Source organism: Protopterus annectens, chromosome 9.part0, assembly GCF_019279795.1.
Source record: "Protopterus annectens isolate FY-2018-M chromosome 9.part0, PAN1.0, whole genome shotgun sequence".
In the NCBI taxonomy this organism is placed as follows: Eukaryota; Metazoa; Chordata; order Ceratodontiformes; family Protopteridae; genus Protopterus; species Protopterus annectens.
In genome coordinates, this window is record NC_056743.1 from 1,353,347,782 (window position 1) to 1,353,370,975 (window position 23,194).

Here is a 23,194-nt window from a genome sequence, read left to right on the forward strand (position 1 = left end):
TAAGCAAGCTGAATCATTTAATAAAAAAAACAAGTTCTGTATGGTCACGGTGCAGTCCATATTGCCTGTTTTGAGGAAGACGGCTGGATGTGCTCGATAGACCTCAGGAACACCTACCCATCACATAAAGCTTCATCCGAGTTCTCAGAGGTTCCTTCGCTTCGGTTGGGGGCCAGTTATTTCAGTATCAGTTCAGGACTGTGCCATTTGGTTTCACCACTGCTTCCATGGGTGGTTATGAAGTTCATGGTGGTAGTTGCTGCCTTTCTCCAGCTGCAGGGGTTTCATATTTTTTTAGTACCTGGATGATTGGCTTCTCACTGCTCCCACAAAGGCCTCATTGATACTGGCCAGCAATTCCTTGCTCCAATTATGTGAAAATATAGGCATCACAGTCAGTTATCCCAAAAATAGCCTTCATCTTGCACAAGTCTTAGAGTTCATAAGGTGTCATTTGGACACAGCCCATCAGATCACCAGGCTCCTGTCCTCCAGAGTTCTGTTCTTAGGACTCCTACATTGTCAGTTCTTGCAATTCCAAACCCTCTGGGTCATGCACTTCTAAAGCTTTTGGGTCACATGGCAGCATCACTAGGGCTGGTCCCTCTCTGGCCAGGTATCATATGCGAGCACTGCAATGGACAATGACTCTGTGTAGTGGTCACCCCTTACCCATCCTTTGGATTTCTGGATACGACTGATGTGTGTGTGTCACGAGCAGATTTAGTGGGGGTTACAGTCTCTATTATTACTACAGGAAGGACATTTTGTAATTCCTTCTCCTTCAGCCATGGTCATCACGGATGCTTCCTTTTTAGGCTGGGGTGGGCATTTTGAAGGGAGAGCTGTTCAAGGGTCCTTGTCTTCTATTTAGGCTCTCATTCACATTCTGGAGATGAGAGTGGTCCTCAGAAGCATTGCAGACTTTTCAGGACATTCTCCCCGGGAGTGTGATTGCGGTTCAGATGGACAACATTTCAGTAGTCTGCTACCTCAGCAAACATGGGGGAGCACACTTTTACCTTTTTTTTTTCGAGAGGTTGTGAGGGTCTGGCAGTGGGCAGTCTGCTGTCAGCGGTTTCTGGTGGCAATCCATATCCCAGGGGAATCCAGCATTCTGGCTGACAGTCTCAGCAGGAGTATTCTGTTGCTCTCTAGTGGTTCCTAAATCCGGTGGTGGCAGCTGGGATTTTTTGGCACTGGGGCATTCCATGTTGCAGCCTGTTTGCGTCCCTCTCCAACACCAAGTGTGACATTATGCCCTTGTTCCTCCTTCGGGACAGGCACCCAGGGATGCTCTGAAGTTTGCTTGGCCTCTGGGTCTCCTTTACTCTTATCCTTCAGTTCCCCTCATAGTGAAGTTTCTTCAGAAAGCAACCCATTGCAGAGCTTCTGTGATAGTCATTGCCAGGGGTACTTTTCCTTCTTGTGGCCTCTTCTGAAACAATCCCTTGGGAGTTGGATCCCTTTCTGGATCTTGTCTCTCATCCAGCCAGGCTAGATCCACCCAATCTTCAGTCTCTCAATTTGACCACATAGTTCTTCCACTTTGTGATGGCCAGGAATACCAAGTTTTTGAAGGTGGTGGTGTACACCAATAAATGGTAGAGATTTGGGGGCTTTATCGCTTCTCAGCCCTCTTGTAGTCAGTTTTGGATTTTCTAGCTGAGCTGTTCTGTTCAGGCTCCAGCTTTTCTACTATCAAGGTTCAGTTAGCGGTCATTTCAGACTTTCATATTGGCAGAGGTAATATGAATTGGCTTCTCTCAAGATTCCCAGGGCCTTTTTGAAAGGTGCCTTTCTTGTTCATGCTCCAGTATGGGATCCAATGCCTACATGGGATCTGACATTTATTCTTCAGATCGTGACTTATCACCCCTTTGAGCTTACAGCTTCCTCGGATCTGAAGCTTTTATCCTGGAAAACTTTATTTTTGGTAGTGTTTACCTTTGCCAAAAGGGTTTCAGAATTGCAAGCACTTGATTCTTCTCCACTTCTTCTGTCTCTTCATAGAAAATCTTTCCTTTTTACCTAAGGTAGCTTCAAAGAATAACCTTTATAGTTGCATTTATTTTCCTGTGTTCTGTCCCAATTTTTTCAACAAAGATGAATATCTTCTGTAATGTTTGGACATGGATAGGTAACTACGGATGTTAAGTTGCCAATCTCGCCTTCATTCTTGCTGGATGGGTTCGGAGCCGATCCTCGGCTCTGACTCAGCCTATACTAAAGCTCGAGAACTATTTTTACCGGCTCGAGGCTACCCTGTATCCCACAATGCTAGGCGCTAACTACCCAGATCTCGTTTGCCGCTTCAGCTGCGAGGTTGCGTTTTTGCCGGCTCTCAGGTTAGATTTGTAAAAATCTTTCTGGTAAGGTTTTTTCTTGCCCTTTTTCAGTAGTAGTTTTACTGTTAGATCCTGTTCACCCCTCTAGTGTATCCCCACCTTAGATAGTTCCCTTTCAGGTTTGTTTCTATCTTCTTCTCGTTACCTACCCCCACTCCGTAGATTACTAGGCCTTTGGGCTAATTTTTAGTTTAATTCGTAGCTTAATTTTTAGTTATATTTAGTTTAAATTACTTTATTTTGTCAGTCTAAATAGTCTCAGTCTCTGTGTGTGTGCGTGTGTGACTAGACTAAGTAAGTTTGAGTGTGGGTGTTTGTTGTGTGTGTGACTTGTCATCCCTGTCAGGATGTCTAAGGATTCCAGGGTTTCAGGCTTCAAGAAGTGTGACTCGTGCTGTCAGAAGATGTCTCTGACAGACAGTCACACTTATTGTGTTTATTGCCTGGGTCCTCTGCACCTGCAGGACTCTTGTTCTGTCTGCCATGCATTCAGTCCAAGAGTCCTGCAGGAACGCAGAAACAAGCTTATCTTGCGAGGCTTGTTGAAACCCGAAGGTTCCCCGACCAAGTCTTCGTCGGGCAAACCTTCGAAGCCCACTAAACCGTCGGCTCCACGAATAGAGCCTTTGACCAGTGGTGCTCTTAGTGCTCCTACGATGCTCCCAAGACTCAGTCAGCTCCAATCGTTGTGTCGGAACCAACTGCGAGCCGTAAGCGCTCCAGGTCTCCTCCTTTGGAGTCAGTCCATTCGGCTCCGAGATCTCCCTTGCTTTCAGAGCGGAGCCATCGGTCCCATTCCTCTCGGTCTTCCAGGCTTTCGGAACATGACCTCGAGAGGGTGGTTAGCAGACTCCTTAAGTCGCAGGCACTGGCCCAGATGCATCAGAGCCCTTCTCATCAGACAGCGGCTATCCCCATTCCATCGTCGATTCCTCCTCCAACTTTTTCTCTGAGCTCGGAGCCGGAGTTCGTGGGAGCCGGGACCGTCGACACGTCGGAGCCGATACCACACCTTTCGGCTCCGTCGTCAGCTCCGATTTCTTCCATGGTTCCATCCTTGGAGGGATCCAGGCACCAGGACTCCCTCGTTGGCTTAGAGGGGGCGAGTGGCATCGGACCCTTGTCCGACCCCGTTCTCCCTTTCGGAGCCTCGGCGCAGGTGAGTTCGGCCCCGACATCGGCCTCGGAGCCATCCCTCTCGGTGCTGGAAGGGGTCCTTATCTCTTCGGAGCAGGGACCTTCTTCCCTGCCTGATGGGGGTGCTTTTGAGGTCATGAGGAGTGTGCTGGCCCCCTGTGCCTGCTCCATGGTCAGCTCCCTCAGCTCTTCCCACTGTTGTGCCGGCTACGGTCTCTACCCATCCTCTCGACCCTGACTGCAGAGATCCTACGCCTCAGGTGCCCCCATTGGGAGCATCCTCCTCTTCTGAGGCCTTCCCTGATCCGTCAGGGGAGCCCCCTCAGAAAAGGAAATGCAAAAGGAAGCATGTGGACTCTCCTGAGTCCGTCACATCTGATACCGACTTGGATGAGTCGGAAGGGTCCCCACGGTCCCCCTCTGAGGATGTCTCCTTTTCTGACATCCTTGAGATCCTCAAGCAGAGGGGGAACTGGTCTACCCTCAATCCTTCCGAGGATGAGTCGGTTTACCTAGAGGCTTTTGGTTCTCGCCCTTCCACTTCCTGGGTGTCTCCGCCCTTTGACCCCCCCCCATGGAAGTGGTGGCGCGGAAGGCATGGACGGCCCCTGACACGATGGAACCTACCTCACGGAGGCCTTCAAAATTTGTCACAGCCCCTTCTGATAAGCAGTTTTTAACCAAGGGTGTTCCTGTTGATGCTATGGTGGTGGCGGCAACCACTAAGAAGGAACTGGCTGATCCTTCAGTACCGATCCATCCTCCTAATAAGGAATCTAGGACTACGGATAGGTATGGCAAGCAGATGTTTTCTTCATTGACCTTTACCATGCGGTCGCTGAATTACTTGTGTCATTTCACCCGCCTTCAAAGAGACATGCTCAAAGAAATGGGTGATACTTTACAGGATCCAACAGCTGCGGGGTCTCAAGACAAAATCAACTCCCAGCTGGCAACCCTGAACTCGATTGTTAACTCCTCCATGCGGCTTATTTCCTATGCGGCCGATGGGGCGAGTAGGGCTGTAGGCACAGGCGTGGCCTTAAGGCGTCATGCCTGGATGCGGCTTTGTAACTTTGCTGACCCCTTCAAGGCGTCCTTCACTAACTCCCCCTTTGATGGTTCGGCATTGTTTGGACCTCAGGTGAAGGATACTTTGACCAGATGTGAACAAGATGGCAAGACTCTCTCTGCCGTGGGAGTCCGTTTTTCCACCTCGTCTAGACCATACCCTAAGGGTCAGAAGGGTGGAAAAATGTGGTTTCGCAAACCACAGGGAGTCGCGCCTGACGCAAGAGGTGAGTTCCCCCTCTAGAGGCAGGGGGGAACAATAACTGATGCCACCCTAGGGGCAGAGGGGGTCCGCAGAATCAGGGTAGCAGAGAAGCTGTCTCTGGCCAGCCCTTCCAGCATACCTGAGAAGCTGCCCGACTGTCCGCCTTCAGAGGCAGTCGGGGGAAGATTATCACTGTACCCAGAAGCCTGGCTTTCCCTCACCCAAGACAGACAGGTATGGTCGATCATATCCGAGGGTTACGAAATTCCCTTTGCCCACACCCCAACACAGCCAAAAAGGCCCCTTCCAGATGTTCCACCTGGTCTAAGGGAACAAGCAGTATTAGAAATCTCAAAACTGCTAAGAAAGAGTCATCCAACCAGTCCCAGCAGACCAGCAAGGATCCAGAATCTACTTCAAGTTCTTTTTGGTACCAAAAAAGTCAAGGGACTGGAGACCAATTTTGGATCTCAGCAGGCTGAACAGGTCTGTCCAAAGAACGAAGTTCCGGATGGTCACGCTACAGTCCATTCTACCCTTTTTGGGTCAGGACAATTGGATGTGCTCTATAGACCTTCAGGATGTGTACTACCACATCAAGATGCACAGGCGCTCCAGGAGGTTTCTCCGCTTCCGGCTGGGGGCCAGTCACTACCAGTTCAGGGCCCTGCCCTTTGGTCTCACTGCAGTCCCCCGAGTGTTCACCAAATGCATGGCAGTGGTCACGGCTCATCTGAGACTTCAAGGATTCCAGGTGTTTCCATATCTGGACGACTGGCTCCTTACCACCACCACCAGGCGTCAACTTCTTCAGTCCAGAGATTACACCATTCAAACTTGCAAAGAGCTAGGTATCTCCATAAATTTTGAAAAGTCTGCCTTGTCGCCTTGTCAGTCTATTACTTTCATAGGTGCCATATTAGACACAGCCGAACTGTCCGCAAAACTAACCACACAGAGAATTTCAGATATTCGTGGACACGTTCACATGAGCAACAGAATCCAGGCCAGGTTTGTGCTGAAGACTTTAGGTCTCATGGCAGCAGCCATTACGTTACTCGCTTTCACATGCGGATCCTTCAGTGGATGCTCTTTTCCCAGTGGTCTTTTCAAGAGCTTCCAATGTCACACAGCATTTTAGTCACCCATTCATGCAAGAAACACCTTTCTTGGCGGATGGTCTCCCTTCAAATCATTCAGGGCAGACCATTTGTTCTCCCCCCCCCCCAGTTGCTACGGTGACAACGGATGCCTCCCTGATCGGGGGGGAGGGGGGCATTTTCAGGGCAGGACAGTCCAGGGCACATGGCAACCTTTCGAGTGCCACTTGCACATAAATGTCCTGGAGATGAGAGCAGTACTTTTAGCGTTGCAAGCCCTTCAGGACTCTCTTCCCATCGGGACTATTGCAGTTCAGATGGACAATATGTCCGCAGTGTGGTACATCAACAAGCAGGGCGGAACCAAGTCCTATCCCTTGTGTTGAGAAGCACTCAGACTTTGGCAGTGGGTGATCTCTTCTCAGTGGTTTCTTATAGCAATGCATATCCCCGGGAAGTCCAACGTCATAGCAGACAGGCTGAGCAGAGCCATTCTCATGCCGCATGAGTGGTCTCTCAAGCAGTCAGTAGTGGAAATGATTTTCCGAAGATGGGGTCAGCCTTGCTGCGATCTTTTCGCAACACCTCAAAACAGCAAGTGCCATGACTTCTTCACTGTCTTCCCTCTTCCCGGCCACCCCCCCAGAGATGCTCTAGTCCACAATTGGCCCCGGGGTCTTCTGTATGCTTTCCCCCCTTTCCATTAATCACACAGTTGATTCAGAAAGCTACCGCATTGAGATCCACAATGATCCTCATTGCCCCTTACTGGCCTCAACAAATCTGGTTTCCGTTCCTGCATCGTTACCTCTTGGAGCAGCCCTGACATCTGGACCCAGTCCCAGATCTCTTGACCCATCAGTCGGGCGAGCTGCACCAGTCCCTCCCCTCTCTCAACCTCACAGCTTGGTTGCTCCACTTCCAACCTTAGCCAGGCTTCCCTTTATTTCCCATTCGGTCCGTGACATCATTCTAGCTTCCCACAAATCTTCTACCAGGAGGATTTATGCTAGCAAATGGAAACGTTTTTCCTTCTGGGCAGACACTAGAAACATGGATCCTTTCACGGCACCTATCCAGTCAGTCCTACATTTCTTGGCCAAACTTTTTCAATCAGGATCTTCTTCGTCCACTATCAAAGTTCAGTTAGCGGCCATTTCAAATTTTCATGTTGGCTTGTCGGACTCCACTGTTATGTCCCTTAAACTTTATAAAGCCTTCCTTAAAGCTATCTTTTTACTTAAGCCCCCGATCAGCGATCCCCCACCACAGTGGGATTTGAATCTGGTTTTAACCTCTTTGATTCTCCCTCCCTTTGAACCTGCGGCTTCCTGTTCCTTGAAGTTACTCTCATGGAAAACTCTATTTCTAGTGGCCATAACTTCGGCGAGGAGAGTCTCAGAACTTCACGCCCTTTGCGTTTGTCCTCCTTATCTGGTTTTCCATAAAGATAGTGTGTCCCTCAGAACTAACCCATCCTTTTTACCTAAGATATCTTCTGAGGCAAATCTAAACCAGACTATCGATCTCCCAGTTTTCTTCCCTAATTACTCCAACAGAGCGGAACAAAAGTTGCATTTTTTGGATGTGCACCGTCAACTCCGTTAGTACCTGGATAGAACCAAGCAAGTTAGGAAATCTGAGTTGCTGTTCCTGTCTTATGCGGAAGGGAAGAAAGGCCTTCCAGTTTCCAAAGGAACTCTTTCTAGATGGTTGGCCTCTGTGATTACTTTCATCTATGAACAGAGGCGTCAAGAACTTCCTTCAAAACCTAGAGCCCACTCAACTAGAGCCTTAGCTATGACAATAGCCTTTCAGGCTAGGTTGCCTATAGACTCCATTTGTGCGGCAGCCACATGGGCCTCTCCTCATACCTTTATTTCTCATTACAAACTGGACATGGCCTCCAGAAGCCGAGCTAACTTTGGTTCCACCGTCCTCAAGAGTCTGTTCCGATGAGCCACCCAGGGTTGAGGTGCTAGGGATACGGTCCCATCCAGCAAGAATGAAGGCGAGATTGACAACTTAACATTGAGAAGTTATGTACCTACCATAACGTTCCATGTTAGTTGTCTTCTTCTCGCCTTCTTTCTTGCGTCCCACCCTCCAACCCCCTAGCCTGGACAGACCGAAAGGATCCTTCTGGGTCATCTTTCATCCCAGCTTGGACTCCCATGGCTGCCTTTTCTTGGTATGTTCTATATATAGGTATTCCTCTTTCTCCTTTGTTCTGAGATCAGAACTGCTATGGTGTTAGCTATCAAACGAGATCTGGGTAGTTAGCGCCTAGCATTGTGGGATACAGGGTAGCCTCGAGCCGGTAAAAATAGCTCTCGAGCTTTAGTATAGGCCAAGTCGGAGCCGAGGATCGGCTCCGAACCCATCCAGCAAGAAAGAAGGCGAGTAGAAGACAACTAACATGGAACGTTATGGTAGGTACATAACTTCTCATTTTATCTTGACCGTACCAAATTCTTTAGAAAATCTAACCCACTTGTTCATTTCAATCTCAAAATCCAGGCTGGACTTAACTGTGTCTAAAGTAACTCTAGCCAAGTGTTTGTCATATTGTATTTTGTTTGCATATTCTCTGAGAGGCAAGTCTCTTTCATGAAAGCCTAGAGGCCATTCAACTAGAGCTGTAGCTACTTCTACATCTTTTATTTCTAGAGTACCTATGGATGATGTGTGTTGCATCTACTTGGTTGGGCCATCATCCCTGTGTGTTTGATTATAAGCTGAACATTCTGTCCAGAGCTTCTTTTGATTCTACTGTTTTGCAGAATATCCTTGTTTAGCTGCTCCCTAAGAATTGTCATATCTGGGAACTCTTGTCCGACAGGTTGACTACAGTCGGAGCAGATAACATCAGATACGAAAGTTATGTACTCACCATAACAAAAGATCCATATTTTTCTGTCTCCTTCTGGTTCACCCTTCCCGCCCTCCTGCCTTTGATCTTCATGTTGTTTTGGCAAGTCTTCCATTTGTGATGGCCAGGCAGCAGGGGCTCTTCTTTATGCTCACTTAGTCTCATTTTTTTCCCATAGTGTTGACTTGTATTTATGCAGGAAACGGGGAGTAGTTGGATATGTTGCACCATTCAACTAATATGGGGGGGCAAACTCGATCTGGGGAGAGTTGATGGAGGAGCAGGGAGATATGGGTAAGGGAGGCAGAGCCAAGTTGAGCTGAAAAGCTTTAGAATCATCTGGTGTTGGATCTGAAGCTCACAGGTTGAACCAGACTGAGACAGAAAACACGGAACTGTCATTATGGTGTGTACATAATGTTCGCTTACGAGTGCATAAAAGTACCCTTTTTGTTTAGTAAGTATCATTATCACTCATCCTATAAACCTTTCCAGTTTTAAACTCTCTGATATCAGGATATTTTTGATGTGGAGAGTAGAGCTGGCTGATTGTAGATGAGCCCATCTTCTGTCTTGAAGAGCCGTTTGTTTTAGGTTGGCACTGGCGGTATAGAATGATAAAGTCCTGACTATGGTCAAGGCTTCCTAAGTTCATTTAGCTTCTTGGGTCATTAATGGAGTTGTTGGCGGAGGATGAGTATGCCTGTTTTATGGGGAGGGAAGAGCAGAGTAGGACACATAACTGCCACAGTCCCTTTGCAGAGGAGCAGCATTGCATAGGCATTTTGGGGACAGACATTTAGCCTACCAAGCCGCCATCCAATGGTAGCACTCGTCCACGAGTGCACTGGTGTGTTTACTCAGGTTTTAATGTTTGACTACTTTTATTAAAGTAGTTTCTGTCTCTCGCAAAAGTACCATTGTTTGTTGAAGTTCATAAAAGGGGCATGCACTAGACTCTATTCCTTTAATGTGGTTAGTGAACTGTTTCAGTGCTTTATATATTCTCTATGTTTAACAGCTTGGTAGTCAAAACTGGAATTTATCTGAACACATACGTGTTGACTGTCAGATTTTGAGGATTACTTAAAAATGGATTTGATTTGGAATTTTGTTTAAGTATTTATTTTAATTAATAAATTTCCAGTAGTTTCTTAGTAAATATTTTTAAACAAATATAAACATGTAGAATTAATATTATCAGTGGCTGTGCAGTATTTTATATGAAGGACTTTGACAGAAACCTGATGAGTTTTTTTTTTGTTTTTTCCCCTATAATAAACCAGGTCATGTTACTGCCAGCAAATAAGGTAACAGTAATGTACACACACACTTTTTTTTTTCTTTTTTTTTAATTATTCTGCGTTTCTGCATGGCTTTTGGGCATAAGCGGGATGGTATCTTGGCATATTTATCCTCTTTCTTCACTGTTTCATTGCTGTGTATAAAAAGCTAAGTTGTCCACACTTTACGTCTGAGAACAGGAGCAAATCCATGGCCATTCAGTCTTTTTCCATCTTGGCCTCCTTTTCAGGCTTTTAGGTTACTGACTAATCCTCGACTTCCTTAATAGCCATGTTTTTGCCACTGTTTGTGCTTTTCGCTTTCACTTTTCTGTGATTATTTAGCCAAAATCTGTAATAATTGCTAATGCATCTTCCAGCATTCAGAAGTTTTTTGCAATTATCAGTGTATTATTCCACAAATTAGTGAAAGTTAATATTGTGAAATATTGTTTATACATTTGTTAATCAGGTAAGTCCACTGGCCACGTGTCCATTTTGAGGGGCAACACAGGAACTCTGTCTGGCTAAGTGACCTGCCCAGAGTCCCATGGTATGCAAGTGTATTTGGCAAAATAAAACCCTGTACTTTTCAGTTACAGTAAACAGCTCCTTAACTGTCCAGAGCTAAATGTCAGACTGTGTTAACAGTTACCTGTTTGTTTTGCATCAAATCATTTGCTAACCATTTTGAGTCAGGAAGTAAAACTGAAATATACAAAAGTAGTGGTTGTAACATTCATTGATTTTTAAGTAATCACTACTGATTTGACAGCTCTACAAAGCAAACATTTAAGGAAGATGTTTGTGTGCTGGCATTTATCCTCAAACTGAAGCTTATTCTGTCCCAAAATGTGTTGGTCTACCTTTTTAGTTTAAAAAAGTCATTGAGCTGTTCTTTAAGTGGTAGCCTTTTCCTCTTACACTTACAATATCCTTGAGTTGTATAGACACAGTAATTTAAATCATAGCAGTGCATAGTACTCCCTCCTATGGGATGGAACCTGCAGCTTTTGAAATATTGTCTGAGCATATGAATAAACAGAAAGGAGATATTACTGGAAAATGTTTTCATGTACAGTGTTCCTAATCAATAGGGGTATTTGAGTTTGTATTGTGAGAATTCATTCAAACATCATCCCAGACATGAAACGAGAGCTGTGAGGTTGTGCATGTGTTTGTATGCTTGTTATTTTTCTGAGAAATGTCATTCTCTTTTTTATCAGCAAGATGTAGGGGCCTAAGCTGTGTCATTTTTCATACTCAGTTTTACGATCTTACATTGCTGTTTGTCATGTTTGTGTGGGGATTCAGCTATCCTTCCGTTTACTCCTTTGGTGCTTGAAATCTTCAGAGTTGTTTGGTTTTGTGATAAACATGTTCATCCTGGTGTTACCATTTGATGAGAGATGGTTTTTCTTGGTTGCCAAGTCCCTTCTTCACCAAGATTACACAGTGTCAAGGGGGAGCCTTTTTTCTCCATTCATCCCTCCCCCTCTTAGTTACATGGCAGTGATGACTAGTGCCCATCACAGGCAGTGGCCATACAGAGGACAGCCCCCACCCCCACGCTTGATAGAGAGGAGGGTAACAGGAGCTTGTTATTTCCCACATTATCTGAAATTCTAAAAATGGGTACTTGTTCCTGAACATGGATACTCTGTGCTAGCAGGACATCTTTGGTCATAAATATTTTTTTTCCCATAGGTTCATAGATAGTTACTAGACTTGCAGTCCAGGGGACCATTGAAGTGCCTAGTCCAAATTCACAGTTGCCCCCAAGCACTGTCTGAATTGACTTGCTCAGGACCAACAGTAAGTAAATGAGGGCTAAGAGAATCAAACCCTGTTCCACAGGAATTGCAATTCACAGTGTTAACCCTCTGCACCACCTGCAAAACTAAATAGGTTCATAGGTTCATACTAGGCTATCTGCCCTGGGGCAATTATAAGCCTAGCCCAATTCTGTATGGCTTACGCCACCCCTTGATTTGAGTATACTGTGCCCTTTTTAAGGTTTAGTTTACTGTGCCTCTGTCTAATAGTGACACGGGAGTAATCCCTGGGACAAACCTACGATCCCCCATCCACCTATCGAGATTCTTCTTGAAGAGATTCAGTGAGGTGCTCTGCCTCACATGAACTGGAATTCTATTCCAGTGCAAAGGGAGCCTCTGGGTTGTGAACCTGTCCCTCCAGCAAGTTCTGTTTATTTCTGTGCTGAGGTTCAAGTCCCTCGAGCGTGTGGCTCTAAGGGATTTAGATTTACTGAGGTGGAGCATGTCCATTAATTATGGATTTGACATAGCTTTGTATGTCAGGCATAGATCGCCTCGAAGTAGGCGGTATGCAGCTGAGTAGAGCTGGAGTTTTTTTAACCGAGCAGCATATGGCATCTGTTTGAGACCCTTGATCCTCTTGGTGAGATACTTTTGGGGTCTTTCTAATTGCTGCAGGTGTCGGGTAAGGTACATCCCAAAAGGGGCATTGTATTCTATGATGGGCCTGATGAGGGATGAATAAAGGGGTACGATTACCTCTCTTGATCTAGATGTGAAACCCTTCATGATGAGGTGGGCTATGTAGAAGGTCTTTCTAACCACTTTGGCAATGTGGTTTTCAAAGGAGAGATTGCTATCAACTTGGGTCCCCAGGTCCCTAATAACTTTCTCTGTATTTAATGGGTTTCTGCCTATGTGGTAATTTGTGGGCACATTGTTTTTGCCAAAGGGTATGACTATACATTTTTTGGCATTTAGCTTTAAACCATTGCGCTGGCACCAGTTAACTGTCTCTGTGAGACCTTTTTGAAGGATGTTTGTGTCAGCTGGAGAGTTGATTATGGCACCCAGTTTGCCATAGTCCTCCCCCGTTTGCCTGTACCTCGGAAAAGTATATACCGAACAAGAGTGGTCCCAGGACAGAACTCTGTGGGACGCCACTTGTGACCGGTTTCGAGTCTGACATGGCTCCAGCAACTCTCACTCTGTGGGTTCTGTCTTTGAGCCAGTTTGCAACCCATCTTGTGACATAGGGGTTTATATTTAAGCTGGATTAGCTTATCTATGATGCCCGAGTGGGGTATTGTATCAAATGCCTTTGCAAGGTCCCGATAGGCTGTGTGGACTACCTTCCCATCATCTATGGCTTTGGTGACTGTTTCGAAGAAGTCAACCAGGTTCAAAAGGCAGGATCTGCCCTTGACAAAGCCGAACTGGGTAGGATCTAGTGTCTGTAGGTCCCCAATGTCTTTGTTTATGAGCTCCATGATGATCCTCTCCATAGCCTTGCAGACTAAGCTAGTCAGGCTTATGGGGCGATAGCTTCCAGGGTCCGTAGTGGCTCCACCATTGTGGAGTGGGACCACTGTTTCTGTACGCCATTCTGTGGGCACATATCCTGTAGTGAGGCTGAGATTGTGTAGCTGTTTTATTTGAGGGATTAGTTCCTCTTGGAGTTCATGTTGGTCGCAACCTGGGACGCCATCTGGTCCCATGGAAGCAGTGTTTTTTGCTTTGGAGAGGGCAGCCTTCACCTGAGCATCAGAGATGTTTGGGAGGCAGCCCTCTGCCGGGATAGATACTTGCTCTTTTGGGGGGGAGGCGGGGGGGGAGTTTGCACTGAACCTGTATGCCAGGATATTGGCGATGTCTGTGGGTTCAGTGTATTTTTTGTTGTTTAGAATCAACTCAGAACAAGTCTGGGAGTTGCATCCCAGGTTTCTAACATAACTGAAAAAAGCCTTATGATTGTCTTTGGTGTCCTGTGCAATTTTTCTCTCGAAGCTGGCCTTCGAGGATTTTGAGGGATCGTAATTTTTTGCTAGTACTGATCAGAGATGCCTTCCCTATTAGGGATTTTGCTCTGTCATGTAGTAGCTTCCTCCTTCTGTTGTACAGTTTATTTATGGCAGGGGTACACCAGACTGGACGTCTGCCTTTGGATGATTGGGTCTTGGTTTTGTTTGGGATAGCATGATCCATGCATTCCTGGAGATGTCCGTAGAATGCGTTTATATAGGATTCTGCAGTTTGGGTCATAGTTTCCACTGGCCCTGGGGCTTTGAAGGATTCCACTTCAGTTTTGAGAAGTGAGAAGATCGCTTTTGAGAAATTTTTCACTGTGGTTTTCTGGGCTGGGGGTGGGGTCGGGATGTGGACATCCAGTGAAATTAGTTTATGGTCTGATCTTACCAATGAGGGATATACTTCTGGTGTGGAGCATAGAGTCCCCATGTTGGTAATGATCAGGTCTAGTATGTTGTCCCCTCTTGTGGGAGTGGTGACTAGTTGTTCCATAGCATTTGAGTTTATAATTTCCAGGAACCTTTGGGCTAAGGTGCTGGGGCATGAGTAGTGTTCCCAGTCAATGTTTGGGTAGTTGAAGTCGCCCAATATAATGGTGTTCAGAGAGATCTTCATGTTCTCCAATTTTTTCAGGAAAGCCGAGTGGGATTCCTGACTTTGAGAGGGTGGTCTGTAGGATGCTATAAACTGAAAAGCAGTCTTGCCCACTGTTAGTTGCACATGGATGGTCTCCGATACTTGGTGCAATGCCACTAACGTGGAGGTGTGGATATCCTTGATAAATATGGAAACTCCCCCTCCTTTTGTGGTTCGGTCCGGGTTTTGAGGCAGAAAAGCATGATATGAGGTATAGCCTGGTAGTGCTGAGGTGCTCTCTGGAGCCTTGAACCAGGTTTCTGTCACTGCACAGATATCAATGTTCTCCATACTGAGGAGAGCTTCCAGTGCGTGCATCTTGAGGTTAAGACTTCTGGCGTTTAGCAGCATTACCCTTAGTTTCTTGTTCCTTGTGCTGTCTATGGGGGTGGGTTTGACTTTTGAGCCTTGCCTAAAAAAGGCACTATGGGGGTGGCAAGAGCCTTTGCCAATATCTGAAAGCCCAGTGGTGACAGGTGCAAGCCGTCCTTAGCGAAGCAATGTGGCTTGTCGAGCATGTCATCCCAGGCTGATAGATACTGGATCCCCTTTGAATGACACCAACATTTTAGCCAATTGTTAAAATCGATCAGTTTGTCTTTGTACTGTGGCATCATTCTAGGTGAGGGTAAGATGCTGCTCAAGGTTAGGGTCATACCAGCCTGGGCTACATGATCAGAGAGCTCCTCTATGCCTCTTTTCATGTAGTCCAGGGAGGTACGTCTCAGGTCATTCACACCAGCATGTACAATGACTCAGTCATACTTGGCCGACTCCTGAAATTTTCGTTTTCGAGTTTCAGAACCAAAGTCTTCAACTAAAAGCTAAGTACCCCGTTGGGGAAACTTTTTCTTGCTCCTTACTGATGTCAGTAACAGTTGATAATTGCATTACTTGTGGGAAGCAAATACCTCAAAAGGATTTTCATTTGTACTGTATTCCTTGCCTAGGCCCTGACCACAGCGTGCCTTGCTGTCAGTTTTGTGCTAAATTTAATCAACGCGCAATTAAACGTCAGTATATTTCTGCTTCTAAATATTTTGGCTCAAGATTTAATTATCCAGAAATGTCGTCGGTTAGCAATCCGACTACTGGAATACCTAAAAAACGCAAAGAAAAAGCCAGAGATAGACCGTCGAGGTCCATAACCGATGACAACACTTCTACTAAACCAGTCGCTGGTTTGCCAGTACTCAGTGAGGTGCTTTCGCAGCCCCCGATACCCGCTACTTCTGATTCGCAGGCCTCTAGTGAGACCCATTCGGAGTCCGGTATGTTGCGAGATGCTTCAGTTATGGAACCCGTGGATGTCTCTACCTTAGATGGGTTTGGAGCCACTGTGCAGGCACCGGCTACTGAGGGTGTTTTCAGGCCTACAGATTTGTATATTAGACCGATGCCATCTTCAAAACTAAGGCCAAAATCTAAATCTGTGTCTAAAAAATGGATGCGTGGGCCACATGTGGGAGGCCCCTGTGCCTAAAAAACAAATGATCAAAATGGCTGAAGATTTAATTACTCTGATCAGGGTAGCCAACCCCCACCTTCTAAGAGGCCTAGGCAATACATTGATTATGAATCTTCTGAACAGGATTCTATTTCTTTTGACTCTTCTAATGAACAGGATTTGGCTATTCCTACTTATGAGGACTCTGATGCAGCGGATTCCATTCCTTCTGTTTCTCCCCCTGATGATTTTTCTTATGGGGAAACTTTACATGCCTTAAGGGAACATTTCCACTGGGAAAGTCAGGATTTCTCTGAATCTAAAAAGAGACTTAGGGATTTTTTTCTAATTCCTCAGCATAGGCCTTTGGCTATACCTCCTGTTCTAGACATTGTTGATGATGTTTTTTCAGAATCTAGTATGACTCCTGATTCTCTGCCTCTGGCTCCTTGTAAGCCAGACAGATACTACAGGGTTCCTGTCTCCCACAAATTCCTTTTCAAAAACCCTATTGCTGATCCTGAAACCATTTCTGAGGGTCCAAAGGGCATTAAGGCCTCTACTGCCAAAAATCCTACCCCTTCTGATAGAGATTCCAGGGCGCTGGATAGATGGGGTAAGAAGGTTTACACGTCTGCAACCTTGACAATCAGGGCTTTAAACTGTCAATATCATATGCTTAAATATCAACAGCATATCATGCGACTACTTAAACAGAAAATGATGTTAATCTCTGAGTGGAAAATAAAGAATATCAGGATTTATTGCATTCAGCTGAACAAGTTGGAAAACATACTTTGCAATGTGGATGTTAAGTTGTCAAACTCGCCTTCATTCTTGCTGGATGGACTCGGCACTTGCTAAGCTCGAGAGCTAATTTTACCAGCTCGAGGCAACCCTATATCCCATGATGCAAGGCGTGACTACCCCAGATCTCATTTGCCGCTTCGCGAAGAGGTCTCCTTTTACCAGCTCAGGTAAAATTTAATATTTTTGTACTAAAAGTCAGTCAGGAAAATTTCCATTTTCCTTATTTCCTTTTCTTAACAGAGTAAACTAGTACTTATCTATCTGGCCCTATATTACCTTTCTAATTTTTATTAGGGATAGTTTTTCCTCCCTTCAGGCCTTAAGCCTCCCTTCCATTATTTTTCTGTCAGGAAGTCTGTGTGTCTTAGTCAGTTTTCCCCCTTTTTATTAGTTAACTGTGTGACTGGTGTGTGTGTGTGTTTTTTGTGTTGGCATACCATGTCAAAAGAAGTAAAGGTCTCAGGCTTCAAGAAGTGTGACTCGTGCTGTCAGAAAATGTCTCTGACAGACGGTCACACTTCTTGTGTGTACTGCCTGGGGCCTTTACACCTGCAGGACTCCTGTGCTATTTGTCACTCCTTCAGCCAGAGAGTCCTGCAGGAACGTAGAAACAAATTAATTCTACGTGGCTTGTTGAAGCCAGAGGGTTCCCCGACCAAGACTGGGTCGGCAAAGCCCTCTAAGCCACCTAAAGCCCAGGCTGTGGCTCCTAAGCCTTTGGCGGTGGCTCCGACTCCTTCGGAGTCGAGATCGGCTCCGGCTGGAGCCGATCTTTCTATCTCTGAGGTGGTGGTATCGGTGCCGCCTGGCTCCGATACACTTGCACCTATGTCGATGTCTGCTCCGGCCGGAGCCGACGTATCCTTGACCAGGACTGGTGCCGATAAGCTGTCGGCTCCATCTGGAACCGAAGGGTCTTCGGCTCCGATGGCTCTTTCCAAGAAGAGATCTCGGTCCCCTTCCCTGGAGTCGATTCGCTCGGCTCCGGGATCTCCTCTACTTTCAGAGCGGAGCCATCGGAGCCGATCTTCAAGGTCTTCCAGGCTGTCAGACCATGACTTGGAGAGGGTGGTAAGTAGACTGCTGAAGTCACAGGCACTGGCCCAGATGCTCCATAGCCCGTCTCAGCAGACGACCGCTATCCCTCATCCCCCTGAAATTCCTCCTCCGACTCTCCTTCAGAGTTCGGAGCCGGAGCTTCTCAGAACGTTGACCGTGGGTGCGCCGGAGCCGATACTTCCCCTGTCAGCTCCGTTGTCTTCGACTCCGATTTCCTCCATGAGACCTTCCTTGGAGGGATCCGGTCGTCTGGTCTCCCTTGTCGGCTCCGAGGGGGCGAGTGGCATCGGACCCTTGTCCGACCCCGCTCTCCCTCTTGGAGCTTCGGCATTGGTGAGCTCGGCACCGACATCGGCCTCGGAGCCTTCTCTTTCGGTGGGACCGGGGATTCCTGTCTCTTCGGAGCGGGAGTCTTCCGGCCTCCCTGGAAGGGGAGCCTTTGAGGTGATGAGGAGTGTTCTAGCCCCGGAGCTGAGTCAACGGTCAATTCCATTAGCTCCTCCCTCTTCGGTGCCTGTTGATGTCTCTTCCCATTCTCTTGCTCCCGGACCCAGAGATCCATCGCCCCAGGTTTCCCCATTGGGAAGAACTTCCTCTTCCGAGATGTCTCCTGATCCTTCCGGAGAACCCCCGCGTAAGAGGACGTGCAAGAGGAAGCACACAGACTCCCCCGAGTCTACGACATCAGATACCGACTTAGATGAGTCGGAGGGTTCCCCACGGTCCCCCTCTGAGGATGTCTCCTTTTCAGACATCCTGGAACTCTTTAAGCAGAGGGGGAACTGGCCTTCCATTAACCCCTCCGAGGATGAGTCGGTATACCTGGAGGCTTTTGGATCTCGACCCTCCACCTCCTGGGTGTCTCCGCCTTTCGACCCACTCATGGAAGTGGTGGCTCGAAAGGCATGGGCGGCCCCTGATTCTGTGGAACCAGTCCCCAGGAGGCCTTCTAAATTCATCACGGCCCCCGCAGACAAACAGTTTCTCACCAAGGGTGTCCCTGTTGATGCCATGGTGGTGGCAGCTGCCACCAAGAAGGAACTTGCCGATCCTTCTGTACCTGTCCATCCTCCTAACAAGGACTCTAGGACCATGGATAGGTACGGTAAGCGGATGTTTTCTTCAGCGACCTTCGCCATGCGCTCGCTGAACTATCTCTGTCACTTTACCCGGCTTCAGAGAGATATTCTCAAGGAACTAGGTGAGGTAGTTCAGGATCCATCAGCTGCTGGGGCTCAAGAGAAGATTGCCTCACAGCTCGGAATCCTAAATTCTATAACTAACTCCTCCATGCGGCTCATTTCTTATGCAGCCGATGGGGCGAGTAGAGCCGCAGGCACAGGAGTAGCACTTAGGTGTCAGTCCTGGATGCGGCTTTGTAATTTCGCAGACCCCTTTAAGGCGTCCTTCACTAATACTCCCTTCGATGGTTTGGCTTTGTTTGGACCTCAGGTGAAGGACACATTGACCAGGTGTGAGCAAGACGGCAAGACTCTTTCTGCCGTAGGAGTCCATTTCTCCACTCCTTCAAGACCCTATCCTAAAGGTCAGAAGGGAGGGAAAATGTGGTTCCGTAAATCTCAGGGAGTCACGCCGGACGCACGTGGTCAGTTTACCCCCAGAGGCAGAGGGGGTAATAACAATAGACACCGCCCTAGGGGCAGAGGGGGTCCGCAGAATCAGGGCAGCAGAGAGCCTCTCTCTGATAAACCCTTCCAGCAACCCTGAGGTGTTGCCCGACTGTCCACCCTTGGAGGCAGTCGGGGGAAGATTGTCGCTGTACCCAACAGCCTGGCTTTCCCTTTCTCAAGACAAATGGGTACAGTCGATCATATCCGAGGGTTACAATATCCCTTTCATGAGATATCCTGCTCCTCATCAATCCCTCCCGGACGTTTCACCCGGTCTAAGGGAGTCGGCAAAGCTGGAGGTATCAAAGCTCCTAGCAAAAAGAGCCATCCAACTAGTACCAGCAGACCAGGTAGGATCCGGAATCTACTCAAGATTCTTTTTGGTTCCCAAAAAGACGGGAGATTGGAGACCAATTTTAGACCTCAGCAAACTAAACAAGTTTGTCAAGAAGGCAAGGTTCCGGATGGTCACGTTTCAGTCCATTCTGCCCTTTTTGGGCAAGGACAACTAGATGTGCTCAATAGACCTTCAGGGTGCGTACTATCACATAAAAATTCACAGGCGCTCCAGAAGGTTTCTCCGCTTTCGGCTGGGGACCAGTCATTTTCAATTCAGAGCCCTGCCCTTTGGTCTCACTACAGCCCCCAGAGTGTTTACCAAATGCATGGCAGTGGTCACGGCTCACCTGAGACGTCAAGGATTCCAGGTGTTTCCGTATCTAGACGACTGGCTCCTCTCTGCCATCACCAGGCATCAACTTCTAAAGGCCAGGGACTACACTCTTCACATCTGCAACCAGTTAGGGATCTCTATAAACTTCGAAAAATCTTCATTGTCTCCTTGCCAGTCTATTACCTTTATAGGCGCAGAATTAGACACTGTCGGGATGTCAGCAAGACTCACAAACCAAAGAATTCTGGACATCCAAAAGTATGTTCGGATCATACTACTCAGCAGAAAGATCAGGGCCAGATTTGTCCTGAAGGTGCTAGGTCTTATGGCTGCGGCCATCGTACTGCTTCCTTTAGCTCGCTTCCACATGCGTCTTCTGCAGTGGATGTTGTTCACCCAGTGGTCATTCCAACAGCTTCCCATGCGCCACGAGATCTTCGTGACGCAATCTTGCAAGAGTCACCTAACCTGGTGGATGTCTTCTCCGCAACTCCATCAGGACCGACTGTTTGTTCCCCCAGTTCCGGTTGCCACAGTCACTTCGGATGCCTCTCTGATCGGGTGGGGGGGGCATTTTCAGGGCAGGATGGTCCATGGGACTTGGCAACCCATAGAATACCATCTGCACATAAATGTCCTAGAGATGAGAGCAGTGCTTTTAACGTTGCAAGCCCTCAGCGACTTTCTTCCTTTAGGGACTATTGCAGTTCAGATGGACAACATGTCCGTAGTCTGGTATATCAACAAACAGGGCGGGACCAGGTCCTATCCACTGTGTCGAGAAGCTCTCAGACTTTGGCAATGGGCAATCTCCTCTCATCGGTTTCTGATAGCAACGCATATCCCTGGGAAATCCAACCTCTTAGCGGACAGACTGAGCAGAGCTATTCTCATGCCACACGAGTGGTCTCAAACAATCAGTAGTGGACGAGATTTTTCAGAAGTGGGGCGTCCCTTGCTGCGACCTTTTTGCTACACCCCAAAACAGCAAATGCCCAGACTTCTTCTCCCTCTTTCCACTACCAGGCCATCCCCCCAGAGACGGTCTAACCCAGGATTGGCCCCGGGGACTTCTTTATGCCTTTCCTCCATTCCCTCTGATACCTCAAGTGATTCAGAAAGCTACCGTCTTGAGAGCCAAATTGATTCTCATTGCCCCTAACTGGCCTCGACAAATTTGGTTTCCATCCCTACATCGTCATCTCTTGGTTCAGCCTTGGCATCTGGATCCAATTCCAGATCTTCTGATCCACCATTCGGGTCATCTGCACCAGGCCATTCATTCTCTCAACCTCACTGCTTGGTTGCTCCACTTCCTTCCTTAGCCAGGCTTCCTATGATTTCTAATCCCGTGCGAGATGTCATAGTAGCGTCTCTAAAGTCCTCTACCAGAAGGATTTATGCTAGTAAATGGCAGCGTTTTTCCTTCTGGGCAAAGTCTAGGGACCTTTTATGCTACAATAACATTGCCCGCTTCGCCACAGGAAACCCCTTCAGAACCCATCACTGTCATAATTTGAGACTTTTAGGCTGGCTGAAATTACAAAACTACCTTACAGTCTCACAACTCACTATTGCCCACAAAATACTGCACCAACCTGGAAACAACCCTATACTCTCTCAACTATTAATCCCTTACAACAATTTAACCTCCCTTCGATCCTCCTGTAAACTCTTGGCCAGTTCTATAAAGTCCAACAACTCAGCTGGCAACTCTCTTTTCACAAATTCTGTAGGTAGGATATGGAATCTGTTACCTAGGGATATAACACTAATTACTTCTTTGCCTCTCTTCAAACATAAAATTAAACTGTACTTCCAAGAACACTGGCTTTGTTCTTGTAGTACACCTGACTAGCTTTCTTCACTCTACCCTACCATCTCATCTACTCTGATTTTTAACCTATCTCTTAAGCTCCTACCTAGACTAGCCTCTGCCCTTGGACTCCTCCTATCCCCATATCTACTACTTTCTTCCTTTTCCCTCTCCTCCCACTATCCTCTGTTATAGACCTTTGTATGTGCTACCTTTTCTGTCCTCTCTAAATTACTACTCCTGCTTTTCGTAACAATATGGATTAGGATTTAGTATTTTAAGTATTATACATTTTCTGTAAAAATGATGTAATTTAAAAACTGTACATTTCTGTAAAAATGCTTCTGTATTGTAAATATCCTGCATTCAATTAGTTCTTAGATCCTTATAAGTTGTATCTTATAGTAATGGATTTATGTAATGTACCAGTATATAGTGGAGCTTTTCTCCTCGGGCCTCTGCTGAAAATGGACATGTATCCAGCCAGACTAGCCCGGTCAACAAATGTAAAATAAATAAAATAAAATACTGCTCCAGTGCAGTCAGTCTTGGACGTCCTAGCTGAGAATTTTTCAATCGGGTTCTTCTTCCTCGACAGTTAAGGTTCAGCTGGCAGCAATCTCAAATTTTCATGTTGGCTTAGCGGATCAAAACATAATGTCTCACAAGCTTTGCAAAGCCTTCCTTAGAGGGATCTTTCTGCTGAAACCCCCAGTCAAAGATCCCCCTCTGCAATGGGACCTGAATTTAATGCTGGCATCCTTGATTCTGTCCCCCTATGAATCGGCTGCTACATGCTCATTAAAATTTCTTTCCTGGAAGATGATTTTTCTGGTTGCTGTTCAGCCAGGAGGGTGTCTGAACTTCACGCTCTATGTGTCCGTCCCCCATACTTGGTTTTCCACAAAGGTAGAGTGTCTTTAAGAACTAATCCATCTTTTTTGCCCAAGGTTGCTTCCCAGACGAATATTAACCAATCTATTGAATTGCCAGTTTTTTTCCCTAATTATTCTGACAGAGCGGAACAGAAACTTCATTGTTTGAATGTCCATCGCCAACTCAGATATTACTTGGACAGAACTAAACAATTCAGAAAATCTGATCAACTGTTTCTTTCTTATGCAGAAAACAGGAAGGGTCTTCCAGTCTCCAAGGTGACCTTATCCAGATGGCTGTCTTCTATCATTTCTCATGTTTATCTCCTTAGGGGCAAGCAACTGCCCTCGAAACCAAACGCACATTCTACCAGGTGCCTAGCCACTTCCACAGCATTTCAGGATAGGCTACCTATTGACACCAT

At 46.8% G+C, this 23,194-nt stretch overlaps 1 protein-coding gene across 1 annotated transcript in view; it reads left to right on the plus strand.

Moving 5' to 3' along the window:
* Positions 1–23,194, plus strand: part of ADAM9 (ADAM metallopeptidase domain 9) — a gene marked incomplete in the record, with an annotated part of 1,887,510 nt that overhangs the window by 1,652,696 nt on the left and 211,620 nt on the right. Inside the window, 1 exon segment of the mRNA XM_044084336.1 lies at positions 10,020–10,043. Within this exon segment, the coding sequence (XP_043940271.1) occupies positions 10,020–10,043 (24 nt within the window).